Source organism: Pezoporus occidentalis, unplaced genomic scaffold, assembly GCF_034315485.1.
Source record: "Pezoporus occidentalis ecotype Australia unplaced genomic scaffold, CSIRO_AGI_Poc_V1 ctg63, whole genome shotgun sequence".
Taxonomy (NCBI): domain Eukaryota; kingdom Metazoa; phylum Chordata; class Aves; order Psittaciformes; family Psittacidae; genus Pezoporus; species Pezoporus occidentalis.
Genome location: NW_026915977.1, coordinates 1,387,341 through 1,402,541, shown reverse-complemented (window position 1 = coordinate 1,402,541; position 15,201 = coordinate 1,387,341). Strand labels below are relative to the sequence as shown.

Below are 15,201 nucleotides of genomic sequence, written 5' to 3'. Positions count from 1 at the left end.
GGAGGGGGAACTAACTGATTTTCAATTAAATATGACTAACTAAAACTTTTACAGTTGCTAATCATTGCACTCTACACATGCTGCCCCCAAGACTCCCAAGACATTTTTAGAGATAGATATCAGCAAGAGTTAATTTAAAACTTTAAATTGCCATCCTCCCTATAAACCAGGAGTTCCAACAACCCAGTAACTTGACTGTCACATACTAGTCTTTGCTTAACCAGGATGCTTCAGCAACGTGGTGATGAATCACAAAAGGATCGCTTTTACTTCTTGTCATTTTTCCATTATAGCTGGACATTCACAAACACTAATACTGTCTAGAGCTTTGACAACATGTCCAGAAATCCATAGCAATTTCACAGATACTTTAAGAGAGCCAGTAACTCTTTAGTTTATGCAAGTAGTCCATCAGTAATGAACAGAGGAGAGAGACACTTCATCTTACCACTGATATATTTTCCTACACATCGACATTTCTGCACTGCATTGACAATTCTGACATAGGTTTCTTCCGTGAGTGACTTTGCAGAGCTATACATGACTACTTGCTATTGAATGTGGCTGAAGATGAGAATGGAATGACTGCAATGAGACAGAAAAGTGTCTATCACATTGTCAAAAACAATAAGGTGATTTACATAAGAGTATCTGTTATGCAAAGGTAGTAACAAATCCAATGTGTCTGTTCTACATTACAAGAATTGAATGGCAGTTATCACTTGGACACCTGGAGACACCAGGAATATTTCGGTCAAAGCTTGTATAATATAGTGCGTTTTTATATTGACTAAAAGAGACATGTTACATAGGTGATGGACTCCTTGTCAGATGAAACCCTAAATTCAACACAGAAGGGACAGCTGGCCAAATGTCAGGGATGACCGAGATGTAAGTACCAGAGAAAAACAGATTTACTTTGCTTTACTCTGAGTCGTGTTTTCTTCTTCCCTTTTCTGTTTTTAAATTTTTCCTTTATACAAAATGCCATGGTTCGGTGCACTTGAAAATTAAAGACTACCATGTAAGATCAAGGTTTGAGTCTGTCCATTCATGAGAGGAAATTAAAATCACCACTAAAAACCCCACTTTTTATTATACTGATAGAAACCACTCAGAAAATACCAGAAGGAAGAAATACACTTGGTATTTAATGTACTGTTTTGTCTTCTCATATGTTGCTGGTTAATTTAGTGAACAATGTACATATGCATAGTTAGACTTTAGTGGCCAGATTCACACCTTATTCACTCTGTCCCAGCCTCATCTGTACTGGATGGAACACTCAGGCAGGTAGGCACAAACTAGGTAATGACAGTCAATACAAGGAATTAGGAAGAAAGAAATGATTCTGAGGCTACTTAAACGATACGTGACAGTAACCTGAACACAATATTAGAACTGTGTAGTCTAAATACCTTGAAAAAATGCTTTCCTTTTTCAACCTGAACAATTCTGACATTCACTGCAGGTGTTGCCAGGGAATTACACTTGTCATGACTACAAGAAAAAGCTTACCAGCTAAACTTCCTAAAACTTTACTCCTATTGTTCTTCTCTAACCTACTTTTTCATTGATTTAATCAATCTCCCTTAAACACATATAAACTTAGGCTGCACTTCTTACAATGTTTTATAATAGCACATTTAATAAAGCTAATTTAAATCTGCTAATTTATAGAGATTTGCCAGAGGCTTTGAAACTTCAGAAAATGTGTAAACCTAACAGTTTAGCTGTGATAACAGCTCAGACAGTGGAAATTAAGTCCTTTGCATTACAATCATGTTCAAAGTGGATTCCCAGTTTTATTAAAAAAAAAAGTACATTTCAAAAGTATCAAAGAAAACCAAATTTACAAAGATATTTCAGGGCTAAGACCTTTATTGACCCAAGGTGGTCTTTGCAGATCCACGTCCCACAGTTCTTGAAGTTGGTCACTACTCTGCCTCAACATTGCAGCCTCAAACACATCTTGAGGTCTCTCATTTCAAGACTACATGGAATCTTTCCTACAGAGCTCGGAAAAAGAAAAGCAGAGTCATCATGCAACAGACCTCTGACAGAGCTTCGAGACATGCTTAGGGCCATTAATTCTAGGTCCCTAATTCTGATTGTCAGTCTCACAGCTGATACTAGATAGGTCTGCTACTGTCTGCTCTAATTTCTCCCTCTGGAAACCAAATGATAATGGATTATATGCCAGTGTGGGACTAGGCAGATTGGTTAGATTCCAAGCTGTATCCCAGGTGATAGCAAGAAGAAGCAGTGAAAAAAATAAGGTATTCAGCTCTTCACAGTGATGCATCAAGGAATTTCATTCTTCATTTTATACATAGCATTTAGATGTAACTAAGCAATTATTATCATCCCCTGATTTGCAAAAAATGTCAGCTTCCCTTGAATATATAGTTCAATCTTTTTTAGGGCTGCTGTTGCAGATCTCTCCTCAGATTGTTACATGGGAGAAGGCATTAAGACCTCCCCATGAAGGCTTGCAGGATTGCAGTCTCTTAAGGGATACAACCTTATCACTTTGAAGCTTTTTTTGGTATATGTAAAGTTCAAGTAATCTTTTTATTTCTTTTTCCCTGTTAATTGCATCAAAATATTCAGAAATGCAATCTGGAATAATTACTGGAAAAGGATTTTTTAGTCTTGTCTGCTTCAGTGCTCTTTCTCTTGGTTCTGTCATTGCTGTCCTTCTTGTTTTTGTGTACTGAGAAACAGAATTAAGGTGTACTGCAACCAGTGGACACTTGCATAAATAGGCTGCTTTGAATAAAACAGCACGATCGTGGGAGAGGAAAACCATATTCACCTTTCCTGCCCGAATGCTAACACATATACCAGGTTCATAAACTATTAAAGCATCGTATTTTTTACTCTGAGACCACTAAAATGCAAGGGCTGTGAATAGCAGAAAAATGTAAATAAACCGAATGGGGAGCATGAAAGCACATTGATTCCCAGGTTCTGAAACCACAGTCAAAATGGTTTATATTTGCAACTTATTTAAAGACATTTTGGCTAATATATTTGTAATGAATCTCCCTCACACGTTCTTATGCCTGAGAGCTTAAGTTTTCCAGGACTTCTGTAAAGCAACTTTTACTGCATCAGATTACTGCATTCCTTGATCTCGAGCAGTACACACTCCCAGCAGCCAGCCACACTCAAACACAAGGAACAGCACTAGGATTTCACAGCTCTGCAACAGATGCTCCAAAATAGATTTCTTTTTAAATTAATAAGATTGTGAACAAGAAAGCAACTATCATGATTTTGCCCTGCCTCCAGCATTTCACAACCGATGCTGACTTAAAATTAGCACAATCCTCTGCAATACTTGTATTTCCATGTGAAACTTCACAGCGAATTCCTGCAGAATTGTGAGCTGTCAGCTCTGATCACATTCACCAGCACACAGGCATTAGACTCTATTTCACAAGAGGAAAAGATGGCCAGAGTTTTCCTGACAGAAGTATCATAGATTTTTTTCAGTCAGTCAAAATTACAGAGAGAGGGCTCATTGTCGATGCATTTCCCATAGATAATGAGGACTGCAAATTACCAGGCAAGGATCTTTTTTTGGTACACAGAACAAAAAAACAAGCACGATCTGCAGAACTTAGGAACTAATTGGGTTTCAAACCCCTTTCTTAGCATGCTGCCGACACGGTCAGAGTAACCTATACGCTGATCTTATTCCAAAGGCACAGTAATCTTTATGCTGCAAGAATTAAGAGTTTAGCGTGCCGGAGCATACACTGCAAGAAAAAAAAAAGAAGCCTTTAGGAAAGGCATGTGCTGAACACACACAAAATATGCAGGATGGAAAAAGACCAAATGTAGTTAAAGCTTATATGAAACCAGACATTCCTATTTGCAGAGCTCTGGCTGCATTTCTATGAGAAAGAATGCACAGAATTTCAAATCATGCTCTAATTAGACAATGTCAGAAGAAAAACACATTCTTCCCCCCCCCCCCCCATCCTTCCATCCACCGCACTCTCCCACCCCAAGACTCCAAAAGGCAAATCTCATCATCAGAATTAGAGAGAAAAAGCAATCCAAAGATGCTGCTTTACATATTCCTTCCCAAACCAAGAAACCGAGTATCTCCCTCTCCCGGCTAATAGCTTATAAATTCAGTCTTTAAACAAAAGCAGGAAAAAAATGAAAAGAATCCTATTTCTCAAGCTTCCTACTTAGCACTGCCTCGCTTTTGATGATTTGTGCGCCTGTGTGTGCGTGCCTGTTTGAGAAATGGCGAGATAGGCTTAAAGTATTTTCCATTTCATCAAAGAGCATATATTACTTTCCTGGTTCGCTCCAGTGTTGGTTTTATGCCCACCCCTTTTCAATCTGCCCATGTCTGAGATGCACAGTGCAGGCGTACAATCATGAGCAGCTTACGACACTCAGTGAACACTAGGTGCCTCTGCATGCTCTAGCAACATACTGCTCAGCTGAAGGGAAGGGATTCTTGCTGTCTCTCTCTGCTCTAAGCATCACCTAACAAGCAAAGCGAACAAAGAATGGGAAATAAAGCTACCCTTAGCCGGTCAGTGAATGAATGGTAATCTCTCTATGGAGTAAAGGTTGTGCCGGTCAATGGTCGTTGCAAATGATGGACATTAAACAGATTGACAAATCCTGTGGAGTCGTTAGTACAGAGTTTGGAGTTTTTTTCACGCCACAGTGTTAACTGCAGAGAAAAGGACAGAGGGAGAAGGAGAAGATCAAGCTCATGTACATAGTTCTGAAACTTGCAGGTCCTAGGAGTCAGCTAAAAAGCTAGCTGGACAAGCCTTTCGCTCTTTGAGCAGAAGCAAAGTGAGACATTGTGAGCTTGCCAGCCTTGCACAAAATTGAAAGGGACTGAATTTGTAGCACAGAGGGGTCTTTTTTAGCTCTGCATATAATTAGTCCAAACACAAAGGAAGCAACTGAATGGAGGTTGTCACTCTCTGGAAAAGGGTGGGTAAGACACTTTTTAATTAAATTCTTTCATGAAGAAAGATTTTTTTTTTCCTTTGCCGCAGCATTTAACATAAACAAAATCACTATCATTTTACCTTTGAATGTCTGTGAACTTTAATGCTGCACAGCTCCTGCATGCTGTAAAGTGAAATATTTGCCTCTGTGTTTGCTCTGTTTGCTGTTTTGCTTTGGTTTTCTGCCTCGGTTTTGGGTTTTTGGGGGTCTGGGTTTGTATTTTTTATTTTTGTCTTTTTCTTCTTTCTTTTTTTTTTTTTTTCCTTAAATAAAATATGATGTAGAATTTGAAAAAGATTCAATGGACATTCTCAAGCATATTTGGAAATATCCTTGCTAATGGATTTCCTTCTTATTGGTCTCTGTTTAAACTGGCTGCTGAGGAAGCCCCCGGGGTTGATATTGTGTACGCTGGGTATCTTTTCTAAAATGCTTCCAGCTGTGAATAGTGGGTGTCCACAGCTATGTCGGTGTGAGGGCAGGCTTTTGTACTGTGAATCACTGAATCTTACAGAGATGCCTCGCAACCTGTCGGGCATGATGGGCTTGTCTCTGCGGTACAACAGCCTTTCAGAGCTGCATGATGGACAGTTCACAGGGTTAATGCAGCTCACGTGGCTCTATCTGGATCACAATCACATTTGCTCAGTGGAGGGGAATGCCTTTCAAAAATTGCGGCGAGTTAAAGAGCTCACCCTGAGTTCCAACAAAATAACCCAACTGCCCAACACCACTTTCCGACCCATGCCAAACTTGCGCAGTGTGGATTTATCATACAACAACCTACAGTCTTTGGAGCCTGACCTGTTTTACGGGCTGAGAAAACTCACAACTTTGCACATGCGGTCGAACGCCATCAAGTTTGTGCCAGTGAGAATTTTTCAGGACTGTCGCAGCCTGAAGTTTCTAGACATAGGATACAATCAGTTAAAGAGCCTGGCTCGAAACTCTTTTGCGGGCTTGTTCAAACTCACTGAGCTGCACCTCGAGCACAATGACTTGGTGAAAGTCAATTTAGCCCATTTTCCCAGGCTCATCTCCCTGCAGTCTCTCTGCCTGCGAAGGAATAAAGTTACCATTGTAGTAAACACTTTGGACTGGATATGGCAACTCGAGAAACTGGATCTCTCCGGCAACGAAATCGAATACATCGAACCTCACGTTTTCGAAAGTGTACCTCACCTCAAATCCCTGCAGCTGGACTCCAACCGGCTGACCTACATCGACTCCCGAGTCCTCGACTCCTGGAAGTCCCTCACTAGCATCAGCCTTTCTGCAAACGCTTGGGATTGCAGCCGTAACGTTTGTGCCCTGGCCTCCTGGCTGAGCACCTTCAAGGGTCGCTACGACAGCAACCTGCTTTGTGCCACCCCTGAGTATGCACAGGGTGAGGATGTTTTGGACGCGGTCTACGCCTTCCACTTGTGTGAAGACACAACAGACCCGACGAGTGCGAACACCCTCTCCCCGGTAACAAACAACAGCGACCAAACGTTCAGCTATGGCTCGGCCACCGCCACGTACGACGTGCAGGACGGCGACGAGGACTGGACAACATACGCCATCACCGTCACCATGCCCGGCGAGAACTCGGAGAACGCCGTTCAGATTCATAAGGTGGTGACGGGGACCATGGCCCTGATTTTTTCCTTCCTCATCGTGGTTTTGGTGTTGTACGTCTCCTGGAAGTGCTTTCCAGCCAGCTTAAGGCAACTAAGACAGTGCTTTATAACACAGCGCAGAAAGCAGAAGCAAAAACAGACCATGCATCAAATGGCTGCCATGTCAGCCCAGGAGTATTACGTTGATTACAAACCCAACCACATTGAGGGAGCCCTGGTGATCATTAATGAGTATGGATCTTGTTCCTGTCACCAGCAGCCAGCGAGGGAATGTGAGGTGTGATTTTCCTTGGGGATTTAAACAGTGTGCAACCAAATAACAGCGTGCAGGCAGACGGTGGCACGAGGTGGGGGGGGGGGTGGGTGGGTTGCTGTGCTTGGCTGGTGATTTCTGATGTGCTCCTCTGCCGAAATTGTTAAGAGGGGCTGTCTAAAAGACTTGATATTTTAGCTTTATCTTGTCTTAAAAACCTTCAGGACAGTCAATCTTAAGATTTCATATGCTAATAACTCCCTTTGAAGATCTGTCAATATTCAGGAATCTGAGAGTGTAAAAAGGTACCAATTATTGATCTTTTGTAAACTAAGAAAACTGTTTAAAATAAAAACAAATAGCATTTACAGTTTTTACAGACTGGTGTATATTACATGACTTGTTCCCTGTATACAAAAATGCAACAGTTTAACCTCTTTTTCTCTTCATTCTGAGCGTTGAAATGAAAGTCTGGGAGCAAAGAAGCCACGTAAAATAGAAAGCTTAAAATTAACCAGATGGCTTCACACTGTAATTAGCACACGTTCACTTACATCATGTTACTGAAGATATGAAGCATGATACTGGAATTATATTTTTGTTAATGTGCTACCTGTAACTGGATGTCAGTACAACAAGGAGCCAATGCACCTCAGAAAGGCTAAAGTTTTGACTGTCTCCCTGGGACAGGATTTCTGAGGATTTTTAAGTACAGCTCACTTGTTCGTTGCTGTAAGATCCATAAAAACTTCATCCTAACCCCTGAAAGTATTTTGTATCAAAACTGATTATATTGCAAAGTCTCACTAAAATAAAACATCCAACTAGACCCAAAATGACCAAATCACTGCCAGAATGTCCTCAGCATAATTTCCTTTAAAGTAAAAAGGACAAAAAACTTCTAAATTCAAGGGTTTTTACTAGCATTTTCCACTTCTATGCTTGTTTTGACATATGCTAAGAGTAAAGAAACCCTTGCTTTGTGCACTGTGGTGCCATGGTGAATGGAGAAGAGGAAAAGCTATTTGGTTCTCAGTGGTGAAACCTATGTGTCTTTCAGGAGTAAAAGCTTGGCTCTAACACTGTCAGAGTAAGACAGAGTTATTAGAGCATACTTCTGGGTCCTATAGTAAACTGCTAGCAAAGCCTATGTCGTGTCCTTCATTTTCACCATCAGCCTTCACTAACAAAACCACTCTAAAATCTCTGCAGAGGGTGAAAGTATACGAAACCTCCTTACTAATGACTGATGAATGGAACTGATGGATATAAGCAGTGATTTAATAATGTGGAATCACAGAGCTGTTTTATCTGACTGCCCTTAAATAAAGCCTTCCTTTCCTTGTATTTTGGATTTTTCATTCCAATATGTGAACAACCTACTGATTGATCTTTTCAACAACTCCTCTCATACTAATGAAGACGAGGTAGTTTTATAACATGAGGCAGAGCATCTTGAAATTTTCTTCATACAGCATGACATGCTAATAAATTGTTATGGGTAATGCATTGGGTAACATTTCTATGCTTTGTACATATTTTTGTATCTTTAGGTTACCACCAGTAGAGGAAAAATCAGAAATCTAACATGTATTTTCATTTATTACAGGTTTTTTCTTTTTCATAGCATCAAAGTGCCACCTACTCTTAAAAGGCTACAGCAGACTTAGAAAGCAGAAAATAGGCACAGAATAAATGATTTCTTTTCCCTGCACAGCAGGTTTTAGCCATCAGCTTTGAATGTAAAGAGTGAATTTCATATTTTTTTCTGACTGACACTATATTTAAGGAGTCAGAATTTATTTTCCCCTATTTTTACATCTCAACTTGTTTAATATTAAATATGACCATAGCCTCTTAAGCAAAATATGTAGTTACGGAGACTATACTGTCATCTGTGAAAGCAATGAGATTATGTATTGGGAGAGGACCTTTACATAGAAAATGCAATGCAAATCAAGTGCTTTTATACTAAAGGCAGTGAAAATTCACCCACAGCTTTGAAACAAGCTGGCACTGGTAAAATTAGGCTTTTGTCTCTTTAAACAAATGCATATTTCTGATTTTATGCCTCAAACCCACAAAGGCCTGATGTATCCTGAAACTCCCAAGTGGTACGAGGGCTTGAGTGTCCATGTACAAACTTGCCAGTGAGGACAGAGACTAGACACAGAGCCCCTTGTCTCTTTGGGGGGTGCTTTCATATTTTAAGAGAAAATACTTTACACCATGTTAACTGAGGGCCAAACTATATGTATTTTTGCCATTAAACCCTTCTCTGAAATCAATAGGGAATTTAACTGTGAAAAATTGGCTCTCTAACTTTGGACTACATGTTCTTCAAATCAACATGCAGCACTGCAGCCCGAAGCACTGGTTACAGCTAGTTGCCAGGAAGCTTGCAAAACCATCTGAGATTGTTAAAATATTGTCTGCCTATGGTAATAAAAATATATGTATTATCTTTACTTCCATACTGACCCCCTGTTGCTATAAGGAATCATGGTTTTACCCTGTAAATCTGATGTAAAACTGATACTAACAAACAATCATCCCATGGTTGTATTTCTATGTATTTTTAGCAGATTTGTGGGTTGTATTTTAAACACACTAGTGATTGCACCCCTCTGGAATTATTCCTGCTGTTTATTGGTGTTAGCAACCTCAAGCTACATTTGCAAAGACGTGAGCAATTCCATCTTTGGAATTTATTCTCCTCTGTGCTTCATGCATCTTGCATTGACAGCTCAAGTAAACTGAACAGCACATTTTTCTTTAAAGGTGCAGTGATTTCTTAAATGAGAGCTGATTTTGGTATTGCCTGTTGCCATTTCTCCTGAAGAGAAGTAATGACCACCGATGACTTGCCACCCTTAGCAGGATGATGGACGGATCCTCCACACAGAGCACAGAACTTATTTAACTTCAGAAACCCATGTATTTCAAAATCCTCATGCAGAAATCTTTTCTAAGGGTAGGTATCATACAGAGACAACCCACTCATGATCTCTAGAGGATATCTGGAGACCATGATACCCTCTGAATATTTACCGGTGGAAAAGAAGGGTGTCACTGCTACCACATGGCATGAAGGTATTCCACACTGTATCCACATCTAGTCTGAAAGCTTACATGAAATACATGTGGATAATAAAGAAATGAAAGAGCAAGTATTTAATTTCAACCCAGATATTGCAAATCCAGTTAGTCATCCTGCTCCAGGCTGCTTACATTGGTATATATGAGAGTTATTATATTTGTATTGCATTTATAGCAACTGCAGGGGCAAATTTTCCCTAACTCATTCTTCCACATTTCGTGCTCATCACCTGCCCAGAGATATGTCATTCCCTCTATTTTGATGCCCTTATTCTGGTTTATGAAATGGCTCCAAAATCAAAAGGAAGAAGAAAAAAGATGCTTTTGGGGTTAGTTGTGACAGTGTTTTGTTCAGGAGATGCTTGGGGAATATCAAAGGATGGAAAATATGTTAAATATTCCCCTTTTAATGTTCCACTTAATAGGACTAATCTCCCTTTTATAACTGGGTAATTAACATGATTTTCTTTATGTTCAAGTGTCTTTTAACATAGAAGGGAGAGTGAAAGGCAAGCAAAAGAACTACTTTTTTTTTTGAGGATGGTTAACACTAGCAGTGATATAGATCTCTAATATGCAATCTCTTGCTGCTAACATCAATACACACTCACAGTGTGCCCTGTGATGAAGGAACTGTTGCTGTGTATGCTTTGGATGTATATAAGGGATGATTTATTTTCCTTTCTGTCTTTTTTCCTTCCTTTCTGTACTACTTTAAAAAAGAGAAAAGTGATATGAAAGCACAGGTTCAATGCTAACGTACCACATTCTGTTTCTGGTCTGAATATGTAAAATACAAAGAAATTCTGTGTTAAAGCTGCAAATTCCCTCCTTTACCATGCTGTTTGAGTACTGCAGAGGGTTAGACTAAGGGTACGACTTGTTCCTCCATGTGCACAGCAATAATGCACCAGTCTGAAGATGCAGTTGCACGCCTGGTCCATAACTGCCTTGCATACGTCTGCCAGAGAAACATCATTAAGGATACCTAAGGATATTTTTGTATGCTTTAATATATTCTGTATGTTTTTACTGCTAAGGCATTGGAGGGCATTTAAAATGAGTGTCTGATCATTTTCCTTGGTTCTGATAAAAAGCCCCTCATTTGCTTTTGAGATGGACTCAATTTGTTCCTTGTCTGTGTCTCATTCTGCATTAATAGCAAAAGGACACTTTGAATAGCCCTCCCCTTCCCCCAGCTTCTCCAGTGGTATTCAGAATGGCAAATATCTAGGACTATTTAATCGGGAAGCTTATTTCTAGTGCTATAATGATAATAACAGTAATAACAATAAGAGAAATAAAGAGGAGACAAAAGATGAGAGAAAAGACTGGGTTAACAGCAACTAGATTGGGTTTTTACTGGATTCCTTTTCTTGTTTAAAGCTGGTGAATCTAAAGGACTAGCACTGATGAAAAACGCAGGACTGAAGGTGGTGCAGAAAGCATCTTTAAAAACTTTGCAGGCAGGGATGAAACAGCTTCTGGACAGGAAGGTACGGTACCAAATAGCTTCATTAAGCAAGAAAGAGAAAAGGAAAGGGGTGAAGGGACAGGATGAAAGGGAAGATGAGAGCTGGTGAGAAGGCAAGGGGACCACTGTGCACAAAGGGAAAATGAGATTCCTTCCAGTGTCTTCACTTCCCATGTTAAGACTGTGGCAAGGACAACAGCAGAGATTCAAGCCAGATACCCAGCATCTCTCTTTCCCTATCTCTCCCTGTCTTTTCAAAGTCAGTCACACACAGACTCTCATTGACAGAGGCGCAGGGGGACATGCTTTCCCAAACACGCACGCACGTAGCCCCGTCATTTCCTCTGCCACCTTTCTGCTCCCTGGGAGCACAATGTCCCCCTCATCCATCATTACGTTTGCTGAAGTCCAGCACTGTTCCTCTTCCATTAATTTTTTTGGCTGGACTTCTTAGCTCTGCTAGTCACATTTCATCACAGACTTTCCAGAAAATCAGACTTTTCTACCCAAAATAACTCGTCTTTTTTTTTAACCCCATTGCTTAAGAAACCGTCATCTAGAGGGAAGAGTGATCTCAAGCTACAGCAGATTCTCCTGCTAATTATATCCACCTTCATTCCCCCTCATATTCAGCTTTTGTATTCACAGCTATTAAGACAAACAGATCTATTTTTGCTGTGTTCAATTTATCATTATGCACCAAGGTTATATTTTGCCTTGACCTGCTCAACCCACTGTAATATTAACAAATTGAGCATTTATGTGGGTTCCTTTCCAAGCATGAAGTTGATTAGGAATTTAGGAAATGCTGGTGATTTAAAGATTAACCTTTCATGTAATTACTGACATAAACCAGAGCTATTAAGGTATTAGAAACAACTACTCAGAGTATATTCTACATAAAAGAATATCACATTTAGAGCCATGTGAAAGACTTCCCATACTAGCCAATTATTTTTTTGACAGCAGAAAAACCTGATGAAAGGAAAGGAGCGAGCACAGTCTACCTCTAAGCTTATGTGGAGGAAAGCAAGGCTACAAAAATATTACAGAAACCAAGCAACAATCTTTTGCTGGCAAGACACAACTTGTAATTGGGTGGGTGGCTGTGAAGATCTGAGATGAATGCTGCAGAGCACTGTAATTTTATTGCAGTGTGTCTGCTTTAAAGGGAACATATTTCCAATGAAATCTGTATTTCCGTGAGAACAGGGCAATTGTTTTTTGTTATAAAGATAACGTCACTTGTTGGCATTCAGACACAATTATTCAGCCTTTAAAGCAATTACTGTTCCTACTTGCCTTTGCTGGTGTGATAGTTGGGTGAGAGAGTCAGATGTAACAGGCTGCATTGAAAGGAGTTTGAGTTCAAAGTACCCAGATTTGCATTACAAGAGAAGAAATTCAGTTAAAAATAAAGACCAGCTTTTCACCTTTGCCTCCATTTCCCCTCTTCCTGACAATCCAAACATGAACATCACTTATAGAAATTAGGGATAATTGGCAGTGGCTAAAGGATAAGGTTATGTGTGCCTGTGCTTGGCAAACAGCACCTACTATTCTGCTAAGGCACTTTTTATTTTAAACCATTCCACTGCTCTCATGTTCCTCACATCCTCACCAGACACAGTAACCTCTGCCAGAATCTGTCTTTCAACAAGGGTGCTGTGGGAACATGACCAATTCGGTCCCATTTCTGAGCTAACAAAGACTAAATACAAGATTTCAATGGTAATAGGTAAGTACAAAAACTGCTTAATCCCTGAATCCCCACTTTTAGCACAGCAGATCTCTCTGCCTGACATGGTTAGGGACTAAGCCTGATCATTCGTTTATTACAAACTTTGTGTGGCCTTTTTCATGAGTTACCTTTCTCCTAATAGCAAGCTAGAGCGTGACACTGGAGAGAGGACTAAAAATTGTATTTTCAGTAAAATCTGAGATAAAAATAATACGCATGGACATGTCCAATTGATTTAAGAGCTCAGCCAATGAAGGCAATGCAGATTTTATATTCCAGATCTCCCTGAAGTAGAACACCTCTGTACCCTAGTGGTTACAACAGGGTATAAGCAAACATTCTCCTAATAGCTGTGGAGCCAACTCAAAGTGAAAACAAATTTCTGAGCATCTTTTAGAGTATATATTTTCCCTCTAATTTTCACCCTTTTTTCCCCACTCTCCCATTTTATTTTTTTTTTATTCCCAAAACCCCACAGGCAGAGGAAATCAAAAGCAAGGAGAAGAGGAAAACCCTGAAAATCCCAAAGTAAACTGCAAGTGGTAAACGCTCCATCCCTGGCAGTGCTCAAGTCTGGGTTGGAATGAGCACTGAGCAACATGGTCTAGTGGGAGGCATCCCTGCCCACGGCAGGAGAGTTAGAATTGGATAATCTTAAGGTCATTTACAACCCTAATGATTATATGATTCTAAGAGCAGTCCACAGCTATTGAATGCCAGAGGATTTGTTTCTTTTAACAACACCCAGCCCTTTGAAACTCATGCACTGTCAACCCTCTTTGCAAGACACGAGGTAAAGTGAGCTCCCGGGAGTAAACCAGAATCTGTCTCAGTATTTCAGTGCCTCCACTGACAGTCTGGGTTTGCCAAGACAGCCTGGTAAATATTAAAGAATGCTAATAATAATGAGATAAACCACCTAGGGAGTTTTCCCCTCCCTCTTTTAAACTTGGCTCCATGCTAAAGTTTATCCTAACAGAAAGTTTACTTCTCTGATGCAGATCATATCCCAAAGCAATATTTCCGACAGCAAACAGAAATCTGTGCTGCTGCTAAAAGGTTTGCAAACCCCATGCTAAAGAGGCCACTGCATGTCAAATGTTTACCCTAATTTCATGTAAATGTCACACCCCATTGGACAGTCTGTATTTCTTCACCAGCATATACACCTGCCTCCATCTCCACAAACCTTCCCCTTGTGCCGTAACTACCTTTACAAAGAGCACAGAACCCAACACTGCTGTCAGATCAAATTCCCCAACAACTGGATGTCATGAATTTATTATGCAGTTGCTGTAGTCTAATAAATTGAATGTGAATCCTGTGGCCTGAAAGACAAACAAATAATGGAGACAATAAATGAGCAGAAGAAATGCATCTGACATAGTATCTAAGGGGAAAAAAAAACACAAACCAAAAAACAGTGAGCGATGATAGTACTTAAGCTTGTGGAAGATGGAGGACATTGACCATCAACTGCAGAAAGGTGAATTACATGGGATAGAGAAAATCACTGCTAAAAAATAAAGCAGAAAACTGAAAAGGGGACAGCGCCCACAGCAGATTAATCAGAGAATTAAGTGGTAACCAGCACAGGAGAAACTCACCAAGTGATAACAAAGCACAATGGTGATACCTGAGGACAAAATGAGTTTATACAACCATCTATTTGCAGTGGGGAAAACAGCCACACATGAAGTCTCATGAAGTTGAAGCCTGAGCTGATCCCTCTGTCATGATGGGCTTTTGGTATATTTTAAAAAATCTTAACTATTTTATTGCTTTTATTGTACAGAACTGAACACTTGGAGACTGTGTTTTTGCTTTACATGAAATATGCTAAACCAATAGTTGTTTTTTTCAATGGGTGGAACTTCTAGTCCGATGTAAACCCTATTGTGTTGGTTTTGCGCATGCATTTCTCTGTATTTCCAGCAACTGTTAGAGATTACATTAACTTATTCTCACTGGTGGAAGGAAGATCTTCCCCAAAAGTTCCCCTAAGTAGTTTTAT

The 15,201-nt window shown here is 40.0% G+C and overlaps 2 protein-coding genes across 4 annotated transcripts in view; one reads left to right on the top strand and one right to left on the bottom strand.

Annotated features, from left to right (window-relative positions):
* CTNNA2 (catenin alpha 2) overlaps nt 1-15,201 on the bottom strand; it is a 440,210-nt gene that overhangs the window by 150,943 nt on the left and 274,066 nt on the right. Inside the window, exon 1 of one of the 3 annotated variants that reach the window (XM_062640070.1) lies at nt 4,209-4,227. The exons of the other annotated variants lie outside the window; for them this stretch is intronic. The gene's annotated coding sequence lies outside the window, so the exon portion shown is untranslated. Of the gene's footprint in view, nt 1-4,208; nt 4,228-15,201 lie in introns of those variants that run through there. 3 annotated transcript variants of the gene reach the window in all.
* Nucleotides 4,390-8,220, top strand: LRRTM1 (leucine rich repeat transmembrane neuronal 1). Its single transcript, XM_062640071.1, has one exon. It carries the CDS (start codon nt 5,338-5,340, stop codon nt 6,901-6,903), a length of 1,566 nt encoding a protein of 521 aa, XP_062496055.1. The 5' UTR covers nt 4,390-5,337; the 3' UTR covers nt 6,904-8,220.

Excerpts from the sequence above, each read along its gene's own strand:
- LRRTM1 (XM_062640071.1), top strand. The coding sequence starts at position 5,338 with ATGGATTTCCTTCTTATTGGTCTCTGTTTAAACTGGCTGCTGAGGAAG.